The following is an 18239-nucleotide window of genomic DNA, read 5'->3' as shown; positions in this document are numbered from 1 at the left end:
TAAATGCTTTCTGCCCAACCTTCCTACACTCAGCTCCAACCCCTATCAAAAACTTGAGAAGGGTCAAATCAGTGCCATGCATAGGCTGTCACAAAGACAACCCAGACCTCTGGGAAGGGGCATTTAAGCTTACCTTTAAGAATCTTCTTTTGATTTTTTTTCCCAGAGGCAACACCACACCCCACCAAGGGCTTCTCTGCTGTCCTGGCAGCTGGTATGGCAGGATCTGGGCCTGCAGCTCCAAAGGGGCTGGCTGCCCACGTCCCCGTGGCCTCACACAACCCTCCTCTGCCCCAGCCACTGTGCCCAGGCACCACAAACCTACAGCAGGAATCCCCACAGCAGCAGATCAGAACACAAGAGCTGCCAACGCATCTTGTAACTGAAGAACTGAGAAGCAAAGGTTTGGTGTCCTGATTAAATCCAAGATGTCTAACTATCTTTGAGCATAAAGGCTGAAACATGAACTCAGAGGCAGCTTACTCTCACAGGCAGCCTAACAACCTGAGCAGCCAAGCAGTCTTCCTCACCAGCTGCTGCCAGAGCAGGAATGGTAAACACACCCTGGTGACCAAAGCAATACATGAGCTTTTTCTGATGTACACACCTATAAACACCACAGTACTTTCATTTTCTTAATGCTGCTGGAATCAACTAAGAGTTTGAAATCCCAAGTTGTTTAGGGGTTTTGTTCGTTTCTTTGTTTTTGATAATAAAAGACAACAAAACGAATCTTCAGTGTCTCAAATGCAAAGAAAGTATAAAAAATAGAAAATTAAAAAATAAAAGGTCTGCGACTTTAAAGACAATCTCAGTGTCTTGGGAACCAGGCATGATTTTTTAACTTGCAGAGGCAATGTTGGGAGGAGGCTCTTTTCCTGGCAGGTTTGTTTTGTTTGCTTGCTACAGAATTCGCTGAACTCTGTCGTTCGAGTGAATCCACAGTAATTTTTACCAAGGCAGAAGCACCCATAATACAAACAGGACATGTGGGGAGAATAAATTTGGTAATTCAGGTGAGTGATTCCCACAATGTCAGTCTAAAAGACACCACAAAAATGGCACTCCCAGCTTCTGAACGCTGCCAGGAGTTTGGAAGTGGTGGAGACACTGTAGATGCAGGGAATGGACAGGAGGCACTTGAGAGTCCAGGGAAGCAGAAAAAGGAACTCAGCACTACTCTTGAAAACACCTTTATTAAGTCTCAAAAAATTCAGGTTTAGTATCACAAAAGAAAATCATCATCAATTACAATGCCTGGGTGTAACTTTTAGTGAGGTTTTGAGCATGATGATCAAAAGTCTACAATTTTTCTTCCCCTCTGCAGAATGTGACAAACTTGATAGGAGATGAGGTGTACTACTAACCCATTGCTTAATGTACAAAACAGCAGTATTGCTCAGTCAGTGAGCAAAATCCCTTTGTTTCATTAGGATAACTGCAATCAAGGTCGTTCACATGCAGCTACAATCAAAGAGAAGCAGCTTCCTTCTTGCTTCCCTAAAATGTTTCCTAATTCATAATGGAGAAACAACACACTGGATGTTTCTGAAGTGGAGAATCATTTGACAAAGCCTCAAAAAATCCCCCAATAATATCCAGAAGATACCATTTGCCTCAACCCTGGAGAGCTTGAGTATTAAATTACTATCTGGGATCGAAAAACTTCTGCCATTTCTACATGGAAGTATCACACTGCAGACTAGCTATGTATCATGATTTTCATGTAGTCTATTGTAATTTATGCACTGCCTATTCAGGAGAACATACAGAAGTGTACAGGCTTGGGAGAGGGTAGATTTAAGCATCCCAAACAAGTAAGAAAAAATATTTTCTAGCTGAGTACCCACATCAAGATTGTGCATTACTTAAAGGTATTTATCCCATTTCAAAATCACTTGATAAAAGTCATTCACATAATCTGCTATTTTAAGACCTGTAACGTGGACTGTGGGACTCTATGTTTTCAGAATGCCAAGAAATAATCACTTTTAACAATAGATTCTATAATTAAGAGATCATTTAACAATAGAGACAGCAGTTTCAAGTTTGTCTTTCCTCTCTTTGTCCATCTCTTTCTGTAAGGTGACAGGAGCATGCTTTCAGCACATGGAGCAAGCAGAGGGACTGCAGGTATAAATGGAGTGGAGTTCAGAGTCTGAAACACACTGCATTACATATGTGGCTGTTCTTGGAAGTCAACCATTTCTGAAAGTTATTCTCAAGAGGCATGATGTACTATAAGCACTTAAGAAATGTGTTACACTGTGACTGGAACCAAGATGAAATAGCAATATTAGAAGAGATGGTTTAGTTTATGTAGTGGCCAACTATGCCATTAAACTAGAACAATGGACACGATGGGGAGGCAGGAATGTTCTTCAGTGTGATTTATTCCTTTCCAGTAGGAGTGGAAATTTTTCCTATAGGCCTGAAAATGACCCCGTCTGCCAAGCAAAAGTCAGCATTAAGATATAAGAATTCTGCTAGATTAGTCACCTTGGGATACTCTGCTCTCACACAGCACAGGGATCTCAAAGCTCTCTTCCAGGATGAGTCAAAACTGAGCCTTCTGAGTGCCACAAAAACCATTAGGTCTTAGCACTGCTGCTGTCAGTCACTTCAGAGAGAGGGAAACTGAGGCTGGAAGAATTGATTAAAAACAGACAGAGAAGGCTATATGGAAGGATCAACAGAAAAACAAAGGCTTCCTCGATCCTATGCTTTACAGGAAATGTGCATCTTTCTTGAAAGGATCATTGTTTGCTGCAGCCGAGAGCAGCTGGGTCAGCCAAGGCAAAAGGAAATGTTATCAGGCAATGGTTATCAGCAAACAATATAATGCCATTTCCACTTCTGCCAGCCAATTAGACCTGTGCTGCCTGCTGACACATGTGGGAAATGCTATCTCCTCCAGAATAAACCAAGGTTTGGCACCTAAACCCTGCTGTTTTTATACAGCTGCATCAGCTACACATGGTGACTCTGTGCATCCACCTGCTCTTTGTGCTCCCATATTCTGACATTATGGGAACTGCCACGCTAGAGACTGCCCTACACGCCCCATGAATATGATGACAGTCCCAAAATGTCTCCTGATCAGACCCTTGTTTCACAATAGGACAGTGAGTTCTGAGTCCGCCAAGGGGCCTACGGAGAAGGACAACAGGGATGTTTAAAATGTCACCCCTAGGAAGAGGCATATCTGATTACAAAAGACGTCTTCTGCACCCTGATCTTTCAATGACCCCCTAAATGACATTGTGAAGGCCCAGCAGGAAGAACAGAGTGAAGCCCCATGTCGACCCCTTCCAAATTCTCAGCCCCAGTCTCCCCCTCTCTGCAGCCTGGCACACAAAGTGGGACCATGTGCAGCTGCACAGGCTATGATCCTCAGAGTTATCTCCCTCAAGAACAGCCTCCTACCCACTTCCTTCCTCTGCAGAGTAATGAGGCGCTCTTCAGCCTCGTGCTGCCTCTCCCAGCAGTCTGGTTCCAATCTCGGGGATGCCACATGAGACAGCCAGCCCAGAGCAATGGCACATGTGGCCAGAGGTGCTCCTGCAGCAGCACAGCAGCCACGCAGGTGCTGAAATCTCCCCCCGCCCTGGCCCTGAACTGCAGAGTCAGCTCGCAGGGACAGAGAGAACTAGGACGGTTCACTCAGAGTCAGGATGAAGCACCAGGCAGAAACACGAGGTACCAGCCAGCTGACTTAGAGAAAACGACTCATTTCCCAATGCACACAGCCCACCTCTTCCTTTAATCCCTGCTCAGTGCCATGGAGGCTCAACACTGCTGGAAAAACTAAACGAAGTTCTCGCTCCTGATGAAATTGTGCTATTGATTACTCGTTAGATTCTGACATTCCCACTCCAAGAAAAATCCTCCTGACCTCAAAAGTGTTTTGCATGAAGGAGTACACAGAGAGGAGTTCAGCTTTTGTTACCTAAAAATCAAACTCTCCCTTCCCAACATGCATTTTAAAAAAACCATCAAACATATCACAGGTTCATTTCCAGCTTCCACTTCAGGTATTTCCACTTCCACAATGCAAACTATGTCCAGGGTGGAATAAGGGTTTCTTTGTATTTTTGCCTTCTAAAACAGAAACCTACACAAAAGGAGACAATTTGTTCCTACACAAAATCTGTTTGTTTTGTACATATTGCTGGGTTGCACTCATTCAACTCCAACACTAATTGTCAAAAGCACAGATAACAAACTTGCTCACATTCCTCTTGCAGTGGGAAGGAAAAAACGGGAGATCAGCTGACTGTGTGCAAGCATTTAGCAACCTGCCTTTGCTGTCAGTGCCCTGTGTGAGTAATGGGTGTTTCACAATCTGAAATACGAGCAACTGGCCCAGCTGTATGTTCCTCAGCCAGCAGCTACCAGACTGTTTTCCAGACTCAGAAGAAAAGGAAGGCAGGACTGTGTCAATGCTTTCATCCCAAGGCACGCTCTGATTTTCAGTGGGGCAGGTGCATCCTTCACAGTATCACAGTAAGCACCACTTCTCAGAGCAGGACCTGGCACTGACTAACCTCTGCACATCATGCACTAGTAGCTGCTAATCACAAAACTGCAGTTCACAATGTGATAAAGAAGCTTGCTCTTAACCCACACATCTATTTTCCCCCTCAAACCCTGCCTTTTTAAGAGACTGAAGTAATCTCCTGGGGCGCTGCTTTGCTGCTGGGAGAAGCATTGCCCTGGAGCCTGTGTAGCACTACTGGAGCACAGGTAAGACTTGTTCAAGTGTTTTTACTAAAAATTAAAGCTGCTGTTTCCCCCTTATGACACATCCCACAGGGATAAGTCAGCTCTCTTCCTGGAGTCTCAACTGTAGCCTTTAGTTTTAAAGGATACTTTAGAAACACACACATTTTTTTGTCTCAAAGTTGCTACAGTTTGCCTAAAATAAGTAAATCCCCAAGACCTGATTACATTGCAAGTGATTTAGAAGAACTAAATTGGGGTCTCTGTGTCAGTGGGTCTGCCAAGCTTGTGTAACAGCATGGTCTCTGCACAGCCAGCTTCAGCTGCTCCCACCACTGACACATCAGTTTTGCTGCCTGTTGTTTGCAAGGAGAGTCCAGGCAAGCAACAGGGGAACAAACCGTAAATACAGGATGCATTATGAAACATTGGGCACCGGTTGCAGGATTCGAGAGGAAATAAGGGAAAATGTAGCAAATTATTTTCAGCTTCTCTGTTTATGCATACGTGGAGAATCAATGGGTTTTAACCAGGAGCATGACTTTAAATTCTGCAATGGTAACAGTGAGATTGGGTAGGTACATGCTACTGTATAAAACAAACTGCTGCTCCTCAGCACATAAAAGAAGGCAGAAGGAGACAGAGTATCACTCGCAGCACTGCCTGAAGCATGCTGGCTGTGTCAACACACCATGTCGCTTTGGACTGTTTGGACTGCTAGTAATATGCAACCGATGCAACAACGACGCTATGAAATATTTTTTTTTAATTAAATTATATTAACCTCTTCATTTTAATTAGCATGTTAAAAATATAAAAGGAAAGCAGATGTGACCATGATGGATGTGTGCACTGAATATTAATAACAAAAAGCATCCCCTCCCCCTCGGAGGATAAAGCAAAGTTGGTTCGGTCATTTTGCGAAATAAACCGTGAATGTGTTCACCCTGTAGCTAACAATAAACCTCTGCTTTGTGTGCACACACATACAAAGCTGAAGCCAAAATGATTTTACTGTGGTAAACCTTTGAAGATCCAGCCCTGGTCCAGCTGGCTGACAATGCTACAGCCCGAGTACTCCCCAGCAGCTCTGCCATCCACATTCCTACCCATATACACTTCTAAGGAAAATTTAAATTAACATCCCAAAACGGTCACTTACTGGAGACCTAACACAGGCTACCCTTACAGCAGCCAAGACTCAGGTGAAGGCTGGCAAGATGAAATCCAGTGGCTCATTATTCTCACACTGATAGTGCCACGGGTCCGTGCGCTGCAATAGCACCACATGTCATCCCAGCCACACTCCACTATTTCTACCCACCAGCAGATTTTTTTTCTTTTAAAGAGACACCAGTTTCCAGAATTTCACCTGGTGTATCACCTCTACCAAAAAAATCACATCAAAAAGCAGGACTACCTCACAAGATTTGGCCGTAAAGAGAAATGCTGTCTTTCCTATTCCCTCAATATCTCAGCTGATAACTATTTATAGTTAACAACTGGATCCACAGTGTATTTTATACAGCTCTTCTCTGCAACCTACTCTTCCCCTTGGTCTTACTTGTATTCATGCTACCATTCATCATTTTAATGCATTTATACTACTTGATTTCCATCTTTATCCTTATTCTGCCTGCATATTAACCCTACAGTGCCTCAAAACACACTGGTTTACTGGAACCAGCCTAAGGCGTCATTGTTTCAAGACAGCAAGAAGTGTGCGTTCTACTCATCTTCCAAGAAAAAAAAAAAAGAAAAAGAAGTCACATTCCTAGTTACTGAACTTAGCCTTAAAGCTTTTGCTAGTGCTTCCACACACCTGCCCACCCTCCACCTCCGACTTAAGCTACGATTTTTATTGACATATACTAATTACCTGAAAATAAGAATGATCTATTCCATTTCCACCAGCTGCCAGTTGTCAGTACTGGCTAGAAGTGAGCAGGCTTGTTTAAAAGAACAAAACAAACCCACCCCAAAAAAAATCTAAGCTCAAAAATAAAATAAATAGTAGTCATCGTAAAAACAAAACCCTAAAGAATGCCACCGGATCTCAGGTACTGTTGGGTGTGCTCAGAAGGGACTGAGGGCAGACAGATTTGAATGGACTGCTCAGTTCGTCGCGGTAAAAAATACAGAGATTTAAAGGTCTACCCACGCGGAAAAAAAGAAATAAAAAAAAAAATAAAAAAGAAACACCAAAAACACCCAACCCTAAATTAAAGAAGAAAAATAAAACAAAGTCAGAAATGCAGCCTCAATGCATCTACTGTCTGCGCTTAAGAGATTTACAGGAGTAATTTAAATGATTCACCTGCTGCCAGTTTTCCTCCAAGGATGGCAAAGCTGAGAAGTAGCCGGTGTCGTGGACAAGCTGGAGTTCCTGGAATATACTATAACTAGCCAAGACATCCATGCTGCTGCTGAGCAAGACCCTTTCTTTCTGCTTTTGTGTGTGTTTGTTTGCTCGGGTGGGGGGTTGTTTTTGGTCATAAAAAAAAAAAGGAGGAGGAAAATCAACCAATGATAGATCCAGCGTCCCTTTGGCTTTGTTTTGTTTCAGTCACACTTTAAAAAAAGAGAGAGAGAGAGAGAGAAAGAGGATCAGCGCGGAGGGACAGCGAGGTTCCGGGGCCGGGCCGAGGAGGACGAGCGGCGCCGGCGCGCACCGAGCACCCCGCGGGCCGCCGCACCGGGGCACGTCCCCGCCGCGCTCCGCGCAGCCCCGCGCCGCGGCCATGCGCGCTCGCGACCGCCCTCCCCGCCGCCCCCCTCCCCTCTTTATTTTCGGGACACCACATCCCACATCCCGCCCCCCCTCACGCCGCTTCCCTCCCCGCTTCCCTCTCACCCTCCCTCAGCCAGCCCGGCCCGGCCCCCCCGCGCGCGCAGCCGCGCGGCCGCGCTCAGGCAGCGCGTGGCCATGTAGGGTAAACGGCGGGGCGGGAGGGGCGGGCCCGCCGCGCGCCTGAAGATACTGTGACCCAATGGCGGCGCAGCTCGGGGCGAGGGGGGCGGGGCCGGAGCGCCGGCGCCGGCGGCGATTGGCCGGCAGCGCTGCTCCCGCCCCCTTCCCCGAGGCTCTCGAGGCGGTGCGCGGAGAGCTATTTTTAGGGCGCTATATAAGAGGGCGGCGAGGCGCGCGGCGGCGGTACAGAGCGGTTCGCTGAGGGGCGGCGCGGGGCCGCCGCGCTCGGGCTGTGGGAGCCGGGCGAGCTGCGGCCCGGCCTGGAGTTGCCCCGCAGGCGGGTGCCTGCTGGATCCCCCAGCCTTCCCGCACTGCGTGTACCCTTCTGCCTCTGTCCATCCTCTAGCGTTCGAGTCCCCGGGACTGAGGATGGCCAGACCAGTTCGCAGGAGGCCGGGGAAAGATGTGCGGCTTATGAGGCTGTTGGAAGGAGTAGGAGTAGGAATACAGCCCGAGCAGGAGCCGCCGGCATCAGTAGCACGTGCACGATGCCTGTGTGGACAGAGCACATGAGCCCAGCTTCCGAGTGCTGGTCCAGGCTGGCCGTCCCCAGAAATGCACGTGCGCTTGCTTAGGCATCTATCATGGCATCTAATCAGGCTGAGATGTGGGCTGAGCCCTCTCTGAGTGCTAGTTTGGCTTGGCTAATGAGCTGTTTGACCTTAAATGGTTAGTGTGGTGCAGAGCTTCCCCAAAATCGCTCTGGCACAGGGCACGGTTGCACAGTTTCTGCTTTTGGAAGGATTGCAGAACTGAGTGTGCTCATTTGAAGATGATGGGGGTGGGGAGGGGCTTCCAGTAATAAAAGAAATATGTTCTCTTTGTTGCTCTGAAATCAGAGGGCCCTATGGTCCCATCAGTTCCATTGCCAAGGTTGTATATGGCCACCAGGCTGTGGGATGAAGGTCCCTCTGGTGCCCTTTGATGGTGGGTTGTCGGCACTGTAAGTTGGACTGCATACCAGGGCAAGCAGATGCTGCCAGGGATTGCTAAACTACCTCCTTGTAGAGCAGTTGCATCACACTTTCCTTGCCATGACTAAGATGTCTCTTCTCACTTTTCTCTTCCTTTTGCACCTGGATGAGACTGACACAGCCAGGCCTCACTTGGTGCAATTGCACCCTAATTGGTGCAATGCCATTAGCACAGACACATCTCTTCCCAGATGTCCCAGTCAGACTGATGTGAAAGTATGAGGGCACAGAACTCATCAGTGCTGATTTGTTCATGGTATGTTTTCTTTCTTGGCAATGAAGACAAATTGCCTTTTCCAAAACTGGGTCCATGTTAACGGTTTTGAAAACTGTTTTGAAAACTGTATTTGAAGAAGACTTGTCAGAATAAACGTCTACAGGAAGCCCAGATAATGGCTGCACCAATCCCAAGTTCTTGTAGGTGCTGTGAAGAAGAATGAGTCAGAGTAAGCATCTCTCTAGTCTGCGGAGTCAAAATGTAGAGGGAAAAGGGGAAATGAAGCTGGTGAAGAACTGCAATAATCAGGAAAGAACTGGACATAGGCAATTTTCTCAAATAAATGGTCTCACCACTACAAAAACACTATCTGGTTGTGATGAAGAAACAAACCTGAGGTTGCAGGTCTGGACAGTCCAGGGGCAGCTCCTTGAAGTTGAATGTCTCCTGTGAGCTGCTTGTGAAAACTATGCCATGCCCAGCCTTCACCTGGGGAGCCGTAGGTTGTCTCCATCAGGACCATTCCTGGCATCTTTAGCTTAGCAGAGAAGCTGTGTGTGAGGCTGGACATGAATAATAAACTACCCTTTCTCATAAATATACCCATAAATGTGTAAATGTATGTGTTAGTGGGAAGATGAGAGGAAGGTTAGTGCAGCAAGCACTGCTGGAGAGGTCTTGCGGACCATCGTTACCCATTCCAAGCATGCCTCAGTCTGCCAAAGCAACACCTTTCCTGGACACCTTGGGAAGGGAAAACTTTTAAAGACTGTAGACGAGAGAACATGACAAAGGTGGTCGGCTGTGCAAGGAACCAGCACTTAGGTACCATAACACACTCCTGTACTGAGAGGGTTACACAAGAAATACCTGTTTCAGAAAAAGCTGTCTATAAGCATTTATCCTTACCAGCTTGTCAGAGCAAGGCTGAATGCATATGCAGAGGCTTTTCTGACCTAGGCAGAGAAATAAAGGACAAAAGCAGTGAAGGTTTATGCTCTCAGCTACTTAAATATCTAAATGTCTTAAGATTTTTGTCTTTGAATTCTGTAATTCCCATATCTGAAAAACATTTTGGTGCTTTATTTCTGACCTTGTTTAGCATAACTACCATTTTAATATGTAGAAATGTTAATCTGATGTCCAAGCTCCCCTCTAGCCTGGCATGTGCTAGCTATAGTTGAGTGGACTTTGCAAGTTAATCACTTTCCAGCTATGGGTCGTTCATGCTGTGGTTTACTGCAAAGCTTGATGTACAGGCAGACCAGGAGTCCTGTCTGATAGTCACCTCTGCTTGCCACTGAGTAGCTCTCATTTGAATCAATTAAAAATCTTTCTAGTTGTCTACCTTATCCTGAACTTTCTCCTGAAAGCATGTCCTCTAGGAACTGCCAGCTTTCCACCCTCATGGAAGAGGTTGTCCTCAGTTGTGGAGCTCAGCTGCTCTACATCAGCGAAGAGCCCAGACTGTGCCCAGGCTGCACTGTAACTGGTGGGCAGATCTGATGAGCAGATGCTGCTCTGTTTCTCTGGCTGGCTTCAGGAGGAATTGTGTCTGAGGGCAGGATTTTGGCTGTGAGCCTTGAGGTGAAGAGCTGGGCTACAGATCTGGCCGCTTGCCTGGGTGGTTTCCAGGCAGACATTGCATTTTTATTGTCTCAGATACTCTGCCTTGGAGGTCAGTCGAGAAAGCAGAATGGGGTTGTCACTTGGCAGAAATAGAAAAGCCTAAATAAAAAACGAATGTGGTGGTACACTGGTATAAAACTGTTAGTCCAGCAGCAGAGGTGGCATCTACCTGTGCTAACCCAGAGGTAATGGAGGGCTATTTCTGCCAAGCTCTTGTTTCCCAGGCTGTACTGACCTTTCTCCTGGCAGATTGCCGCTTTCCCTGCTCTGGCCCAACCACGCCACCCATCACGGAGAGCAACGCAATCAGATGTGGAGGAGGAGCAATATCTCCCCACTGCTACACAGCTGGGCTCAAGGGCGTAGAGGACTACACAAAGATTCAGGCAAAGGAAGCAGGCTGGTTCTGCAGGGAGTAAGGATGGGCATTTCAGCCAGAGCACAGATTTGTCCCATAACAGGTAAAGAAAATAGCTTGCATGAGGAGAAGACTTCATCATTCCTGTTTCTTGCTAAAATGTCATGAAGATGCAGGGAAGTGGTATGGCTGGTTGTACTATAGCACCAGTGCTCTTTGGCACCTGGAAAGGGGAAGTGGTTATATTCTTGACTTTAAGGGGCAATGAGAGCAGTTAGTCCTAGAGAAAAGAAAGAGAAGAGAGAAGAGAAGAGAAGAGAAGAGAAGAGAAGAGAAGAGAAGAGAAGAGAAGAGAAGAGAAGAGAAGAGAAGAGAAGAGAAGAGAAGAGAAGAGAAGAGAAGAGAAGAGAAGAGAAGAGAAGAGAAGAGAAGAGAAGAGAAGAGGAGAAGAGATTTCCCTGTTCCTTCTGCTCTTCAAGAGACAGAGGAAAAGTGTCTTCACTGTTTTCACTGAGACGCTTGAATTTATCACAGTCTGCCACAGGTCCTCTGGCAACAACATTTTCTATCCTCTCCAAGTAGGGAGTGCAGAATCATTCCCAGCACTTTGCTGGGTCCCTGCAAGGCACTGGTGTGCACAGAAGCACAATTTTGGTTGCTCTGATTGCTTTCCCTTGTGATATTTCTGTCCCCCCTGCCCCAGAAGCAATGGCAAGGGATGCTTAGTGGGGACCCACCAGGGAAGGCTGATTTTCAGGGGACTTTTGGATGTTGATTTTGTGTTTCTTTGCTTTGGCTTGTGCAGAGACAAGATGCCATAAACCAATCGGGGAGTATATCCATTCATACTGTAAGCATTTCACTGAATACACCTCATTTGGTATCAGTGATGTTTCAACAGCTACACTGAATTACCCACAGCTCATGATGCAATTATAAGCCCTATGGCCTCCTGCACAGTCAACAGAAGTGCTAAAGCACTTTCTCCAGCTAGGACAGGTTGGTCCAAGTGTCCAGACTACCATTTTCTTCTACCATCACATTTGCATTTAGGCTGCCAGCTGCATCTCTTCCTCTCCTCCATTTTAGACTGAGATAATACAGCTTCGCTGTGCTGAGAGCCTGTGATAGGGTCATTCAGAGGTGTTGATTCTTCAGGCTGTGTCCCTCCTGGAGGGCAAGAGGTTGTGCCTGCAGGTTGGTAGGTTTAAGGTTGCCATTAGTTGTAAAGCCTTGCAAAGATCAAAGAGGGGGGAAAGCACTGATTAATGCACGGGAGCATGCTTGGATTTGTAGTTCAGCCTCTCCAGAAGTGGATGCAGAAAGCTGCTACCAGGGAAGTGGAGGGTTTGTGGTGGTGGTTTATGGCCAGTTGGCTGTCAGAGGCACAGTGGAAGAGCTCAGAGGTGACCCTGCTGTTCAGCATTGCCACTTCCCAATACTCCAATGTCTGTGTATCTGTATCCATGTCCACATCTGTTGAGAAACAAAATTCTAACAAGCACAAAGCAGCAAAAAAGAGAGATAATTTGCTGTCCTGCAATGAAGCACTTCTCTGTAGGCCCCAGAAATTCCCCATTCCTCCTCCAGCTGGATACCTCACTTCCCAACCTCTCATGTCCCTCAGACCTCATGTTCCTGGAAAAAGGTCAATGCTGTTGGTCCCATGCCTGCACAGCAACGTTTCAGTGACATGGAGGACTGTTCAGTATTTCATGCTTCCTTCTGGCAGATGCAGCCCAAGACACAGGGAACAGAGGTTGTTTCCCTTCCCGTCTCCATGCTGAGGAGCAGTATGCCTGTAGCTTGCAGGCATCAGTGGCACTTGAGTCTGTGCCTCTGGGCGGGACACACTGAAGCAGGGTGGTGGCATCTCTGTGCTGGGCATGAGTGGGTGGAGGTGCCTTGGTGCCTCCTGGCCTCCAGTGAGTCACAAGCTGTTCCTCAGATCTTCAGCAACAAAAGGGGATAGAAGAGTATGGCCCAGCAGGTTCCTGTGCCTCCCCTCCTTCTGGAAAACATGCACCTTCTCTTTTCAAATCAGTGCCCTGTGGACATTGCAATTGGCTTAATTGCAGGGAAGATAATAAGCACTCTCCAGGATTAGAGATGGAATGGGTCTAACCCAAAATCATAGCTTAGGGCACCCAAAAGTCTCAGTGGACTTTGCAAGTTAATCACTGGCCAGACACAGAAGATGCTTGATGGGAAAACACAACATGCCATCCTGAAGCATAAACATTATCCAGCTGAGTTCTCTGGGCTGAGGAAAACAAAACAAAACAAAAAAGCCTGATGCTTCAAGGGAAGTTTAGAAATCATAATTGAATGGGTCTGATCCACATCTGTCATGGATTTTTTTGGCCCCCTGTCCTGAAAAGGCAACGAGCATGCTCAGCATGTAACAGGATTGAGTTTCCACTGTAGGGAAGGAGTCTTCATCTGCTATGGTTTGTTCACGTGCTCTAGGCTTTTTGTATTTCTTGTAATAATTTTTACCTTATGGCTGTGGCTGTTTCCATTAGAATCAGCCTCTGTTTCCTAGTTTTAGAAGCCAGGACACAAAGTCATCCTGAAGAAGAGCACTGTGGTTGTGTATGTATGATGGTGGGGCATAGATTTCAGAGGTAGAGAGGTGGAACTCCAGTGGGAAATGTGATTTCCTTTGGGTCCCATAAGAACTCAGAACCCATCTGGATCTAGCAACTCTCACTGCTGTCTTTCAAGTCCTCCCTTCTGCCCAAAGTGATCTGTATGTTTCTGAACCTCTTGGCAAGGGCAGTTATCATTGCTATTCTATTGGTGTTCAGCATCTGACATAAACAGTCTCTGATCATATTAGTAAGCTCTCAGGTGCTTCTACAGTACAAATAATAAATAATAATGAGCTGCAAGGAAGCCCTCTGAGTCTCAAGTTCAGGCTGGACTCCTACAGCTTCCACGTGAGATGTCCACTCTAGACCTTCTGGGCTGCTGTTGCACTGCAGTGCTGCTGCTGCAGTGCAGTGCTGGTGCTGAAGAGTGGCCTGGGCTGGAGGTCCCAGCACCCTTGGGAGATGCTGTGCAGCTGTCAGCAGACACCCTTGTGTGCTGCATCTCTGAGCTGGTGCCCTTTTAATGAATGGGTCGCATCACACTTTGGTAGTTTACAGGAGCTGAAATGCTTACAATAAAATATGAGAACATTGGCATGGTTCAGTGGATGGTAACTGGGGACTGGCTTGTGTTATTACACACATTACTCTGGACAAATGTTGGTTTGACTTGACTTTAGCCAGCAAGAGCCCTGTTAAGAAGAGCTGAAATCACAGCAGAGGTAGCATACACAGCAAGAGAGGCTTGTGGGAAGAAGAGGGTTCTCTGGAAACAAGCTTAGAGCAGCATCACTCAGGGTTTCTCCCTAGATTTTTTGCAGAGGAAGATGCAATGCAATTAAGAGCAAAGCCTGTCTTTGTCTGGAAGCTGCAAGACTCACGGTTCTGTTTTCACATCCTCTTGGGGTTTCCCTTTAGTCATGTTCCTTACAAGAAGCTGCTGAAGGTGTGGCTCTCACAGTCAAGTGCGGATGTGTGAATTAATAAGGAAATGCTGATGTGCAGGGAAGCAAGCCTGTGCTGCTCACCTGCTGGCCAGCTTGTCATGTTCCCCAACAGGTGCATGAAGAGCAAAGTACCTGGCTTGGCACAGCAGTGGCCAGGATTCGTACAAAGATACTGCAGTCAAACTGTGCTCTGGTTTTTGAGCTGGGCTTTGCTGGCTCTGCTGGCATGACACAGGAGCATCACCTGGGTACCACAACATTTCCCCCCCTAAAGAGCATCTCACTGGGGACTCCTGTTATGAAAAAAGATGGAAACATCTTTTCCCTTGGGCAGCCTTTCCCATCCCAACAGCAGCTGCATCATCAGGGTTTCTCCCTCTCTGCACTCCCATCCTGCTTTAAGAGGAACCTTTGAACAAGGCCTTGCAACACATAACCTGTGGAAAAAAAAAAAAAATCCTCACAAATTAACTCTTCTAAGGGCTCAGTCCTTGTCTGCTGGCCAGGTGTGAACTGCTGAAAGGAAAACAGATATTGTTCAAGAAGGATAGCCAGTCTTTGGGCTTCTCTCCCACCACAATCTTTGTTTCTTGGCTTTGATTTCCCTTGAGGGTCTACATGGTTCTGTCTATAGCATGAGCAGCACTTGGCAGATCATCTCATACTCATTCAGCCTGTGGCATACTGCATTGCTGGGTGAGACAGATACCTGTCTGCTGGAAAAAAGGCAGTAACTCCAAGAGCACTCCATTATTCCTAGGCTGTTGGTACCAGAACACAAGAGTTTGTGGGTTAAACATGAGAAAGACAAAGCTTAGTCCAAAGTGACAAATCGTCAGAACCCAGAAAGAAACTCATATCCTCTCAAATTGCAGACTAATGCACAGCAGCTATCATACCTGATTCCCTCTGAGCTCTCTCTGTCTGGAGAAGATTCCTGGCTGCCCCACTTGATTTGGTAGTTGAGGAAGCTTGTTGGCCTGTCCTTTCTTCTGGGGCAGTACTCAGCAGGGAGCCAGCAGTTTGTCATCCCTGCCCTTTGTACCCATAGCAATTCCTGCTGCCAGTGCCTAACTGTTATTACTGGTAAAGCCACAGGGAATGTTATGAGATTATTTTATAAGGAGTGGGGGAAATAATTTTATAAAGCGGAAGTTGCCTGCAGAAGCTGAGCTGAGAAGTTGTTCTGAGGAAAGAAATTAAGAGGTTATACAGGTGATAAAGTGGTAGCCAAGAAGCTCTGAGTCTTGTTCTGCAATACTCTGCCTGGTTTGGGGGTGGCCAAGCATAGGGATGCTGGGTCTCATAATTCCTGCCAAGCAGAAGACAGGTGCCTTTCATGCCAGATGGATCCCTGCTGATTTCCAAATCCAGGAATTGAGAGACAGAGATACAGAGCTTTGGATGAGCAAAGGCTGAGGGAGACATGTCTCTCCAGAAACTCTTACACATTCCTGGAAGCAGGCAAGCCGGCTCAGTGGCTGCCTCAGTCTCTGACATCACTTTTTCTCTGAGGTAACACACAAAGACATCACTGAGTTTTTGACAGGGGTGTCTCAAGCGCTTTCATGGCCTGGATGGGTGACATACAATGCTACCATGCCCTTGCTGTTAGTATCGCTCTGTTGGCAAATGACCCCTCTCCTATTCAGATAAGAAGGAAAAGGGCTGGCCACTAACTTTCCACTCTTTGGCTCCTCTACCCTCCAGTTCACCAGGGGCCACCCAAGGAGACCAACTGTAGGGGCTGAACCACTGCCCTCTTGCATTTTTCAAGCATGCAGTTCTGCTGCACAGGGTGTCCTGAGAAACCATGACAAATCCTTTTCTAGGCAAAGTCATTACAGCATACATATATACACTTTTTAATAATTTTTATTAACCTATTTGCTGAAATCTGCACAAATTCAGGAGTAGTTTTCATTAAGTTGCCATGATGAAGGTTAGCAGAGTATTCCTGAAATGACTTTCACCCAGCACTTGTGGTGTTAAGTGTGATTTTATAAGCCAGCAGGATCGCTCATGCCTTGCCAAAACTGGGGATGCACGGCCCTTCTCCTTAAGAAGGGCAACTGCTGCAGGAGCTCGCTCTGGGTCCCTTTGAAGTCAATGGCAAACTTCCCATTGGCTTAAGTGGGAACATGTGTTTCAAGAAATGAATAATGTGAAACTTGAAAAGCAAGGGGTGGTGTGATCAAGACATGGCCTGGTTTGACCTGGAGACTTAACTTGTATTTTGCTGCTATGTCTGCCTCCATCTCTCAGCAATACATTAAGCATTAAAAGTTTGATTTGTGTCAAAGAGAGCTATGTGCTATTATTAGTAACCTGTATTATTAGCATTAATGGGATTAGGACTGATAAACTATGGAGGTTTCTTTGTTTTCCACCGGTAATTTCCACTTTTAACTAGACTTGGACAGAGTGTGTGTCAGGGCTTATGGCCTCTGTATTTGTCATGCATGTTTTGTTCCTGCTTTTGACAAGCTGGTAGAAAAGCCTAAGAGTACAAATTAAAGAAGTCTTTGGAAAGAAATCCCTTAATAGAGACTTGTTGAAGCCACTGCTATTTTCTTCTACAGAGCAGAGTAAACAGTTAATAAAATTACGTTGCTGTTGCTGTGATGAGTTGATCCTTAGGGCTGACATGGTGCTTGTCCCCAGATTCAATTCTTGCTTGCTGCGGAGAAATGGGTGAAGACTCCCCATGCCCCCAGAGAAGCTGGCACTGTGGGAGGGTTTCAGTGCAACTATGATCCCCAGCCTAGCCCACATGATCACCCCGTGTGTCTTTGCAGGAGCTGGGCAGACCTTGGCTGCTGCAGCACCAGAAGGCAGTGCTGGGAGCTCTAGCCAGACCTAAATTGTTTTAGTAAAAGGCACTGGTCATAACACCAGGGATTTATAAAACAGCACAGTCTGTGGTGTGGGGCTGTGCAGGGTGTGCAGGGTGTGGGGCAGCTCAGCAGTGCTTTGCAGAGCACGTTGGTGGAGGGCTGTCCATGCAGGACTGCAGAAGGGACGTTCCCTTGGCCAGCAGCTACAGCTGCCCAGTCTCATAAGGATACCAGCCACCACGGGTCCAGCTGCATGGAAAGCCCTGCAAGGTGAGACCCACCTGTGCAACAGGCACTGGCACAGTCCTCGCTGGCCAGAGCATCCTGAGGGGCCAGGGGCTCCTGTCCCCTCAGAACCCGCTGCCCCAGAGGCCATGTCCTCTCCACCAGACCTGCAGGGAGGCTGGACAGGCATGGCCATGTGTCTTGCCATTCACTGCAGGACAAATGCTTATTGAAATAATTGCCTCTAACAGCTTGGGGGAGGCCATTAGGGTCTGCCCGGGCAGTGATCTACAGATAACGACTCCCTCCGAGATTTTCTCACTCCTGCAATCCTCATACCAGGTGCATTAAAGCTGACCTATGAAGAAAAATGTTTTTGTCTCTCGCCTTTGTCTTTTTTTATTATTTTTTAAAATCCCTTGTAGGGTTTTATGAAATACTGCTGTTATTGGTGCATTGCTCATTGCTTCTTAGAGTTGCATCAAAGGGTGAGCTTTGCTTTTTACAGAGTGGGAGACAAACTTGCTGATATTTTACCTTAGAAACAGGAGGACTGTTGAGATGAGCCTCCACTGAGCAGAGGGACTGCATGGGTCTCAGGATGGGGATGCAGACCCTTAACTGGAGGGACAAAGGTGCCAGGTGTGAGGAAAGATACCTGTTCTCCAGCTGCAAAGGTCCACAGCAGAAGGGAATTTTCATCTGAAGAACATACAGGGTTGTTGTTTTTTTTTAATTGAAGCATTTTGTGAGAATGTGCCCATC

The 18239-nt window shown here is 46.8% G+C and overlaps 1 protein-coding gene across 1 annotated transcript in view; it reads right to left on the bottom strand.

Annotated features, from left to right (window-relative positions):
- The window catches only part of KLF7 (KLF transcription factor 7), a 65828-nt gene extending 58365 nt beyond the window's left edge, over positions 1-7463 (bottom strand). Inside the window, exon 1 of the mRNA XM_066322635.1 lies at positions 7040-7463. Coding sequence (XP_066178732.1) covers positions 7040-7141 — 102 coding nt within the window. The 5' untranslated portion in view covers positions 7142-7463. The remainder of the gene's footprint in view (positions 1-7039) is intronic.
- Positions 7464-18239: the final 10776 nt, after the last annotated feature.

Source organism: Sylvia atricapilla, chromosome 7, assembly GCF_009819655.1.
Source record: "Sylvia atricapilla isolate bSylAtr1 chromosome 7, bSylAtr1.pri, whole genome shotgun sequence".
Lineage (NCBI taxonomy): Eukaryota > Metazoa > Chordata > Aves > Passeriformes > Sylviidae > Sylvia > Sylvia atricapilla.
This window is presented reverse-complemented; position numbering and strand designations above follow the sequence as displayed.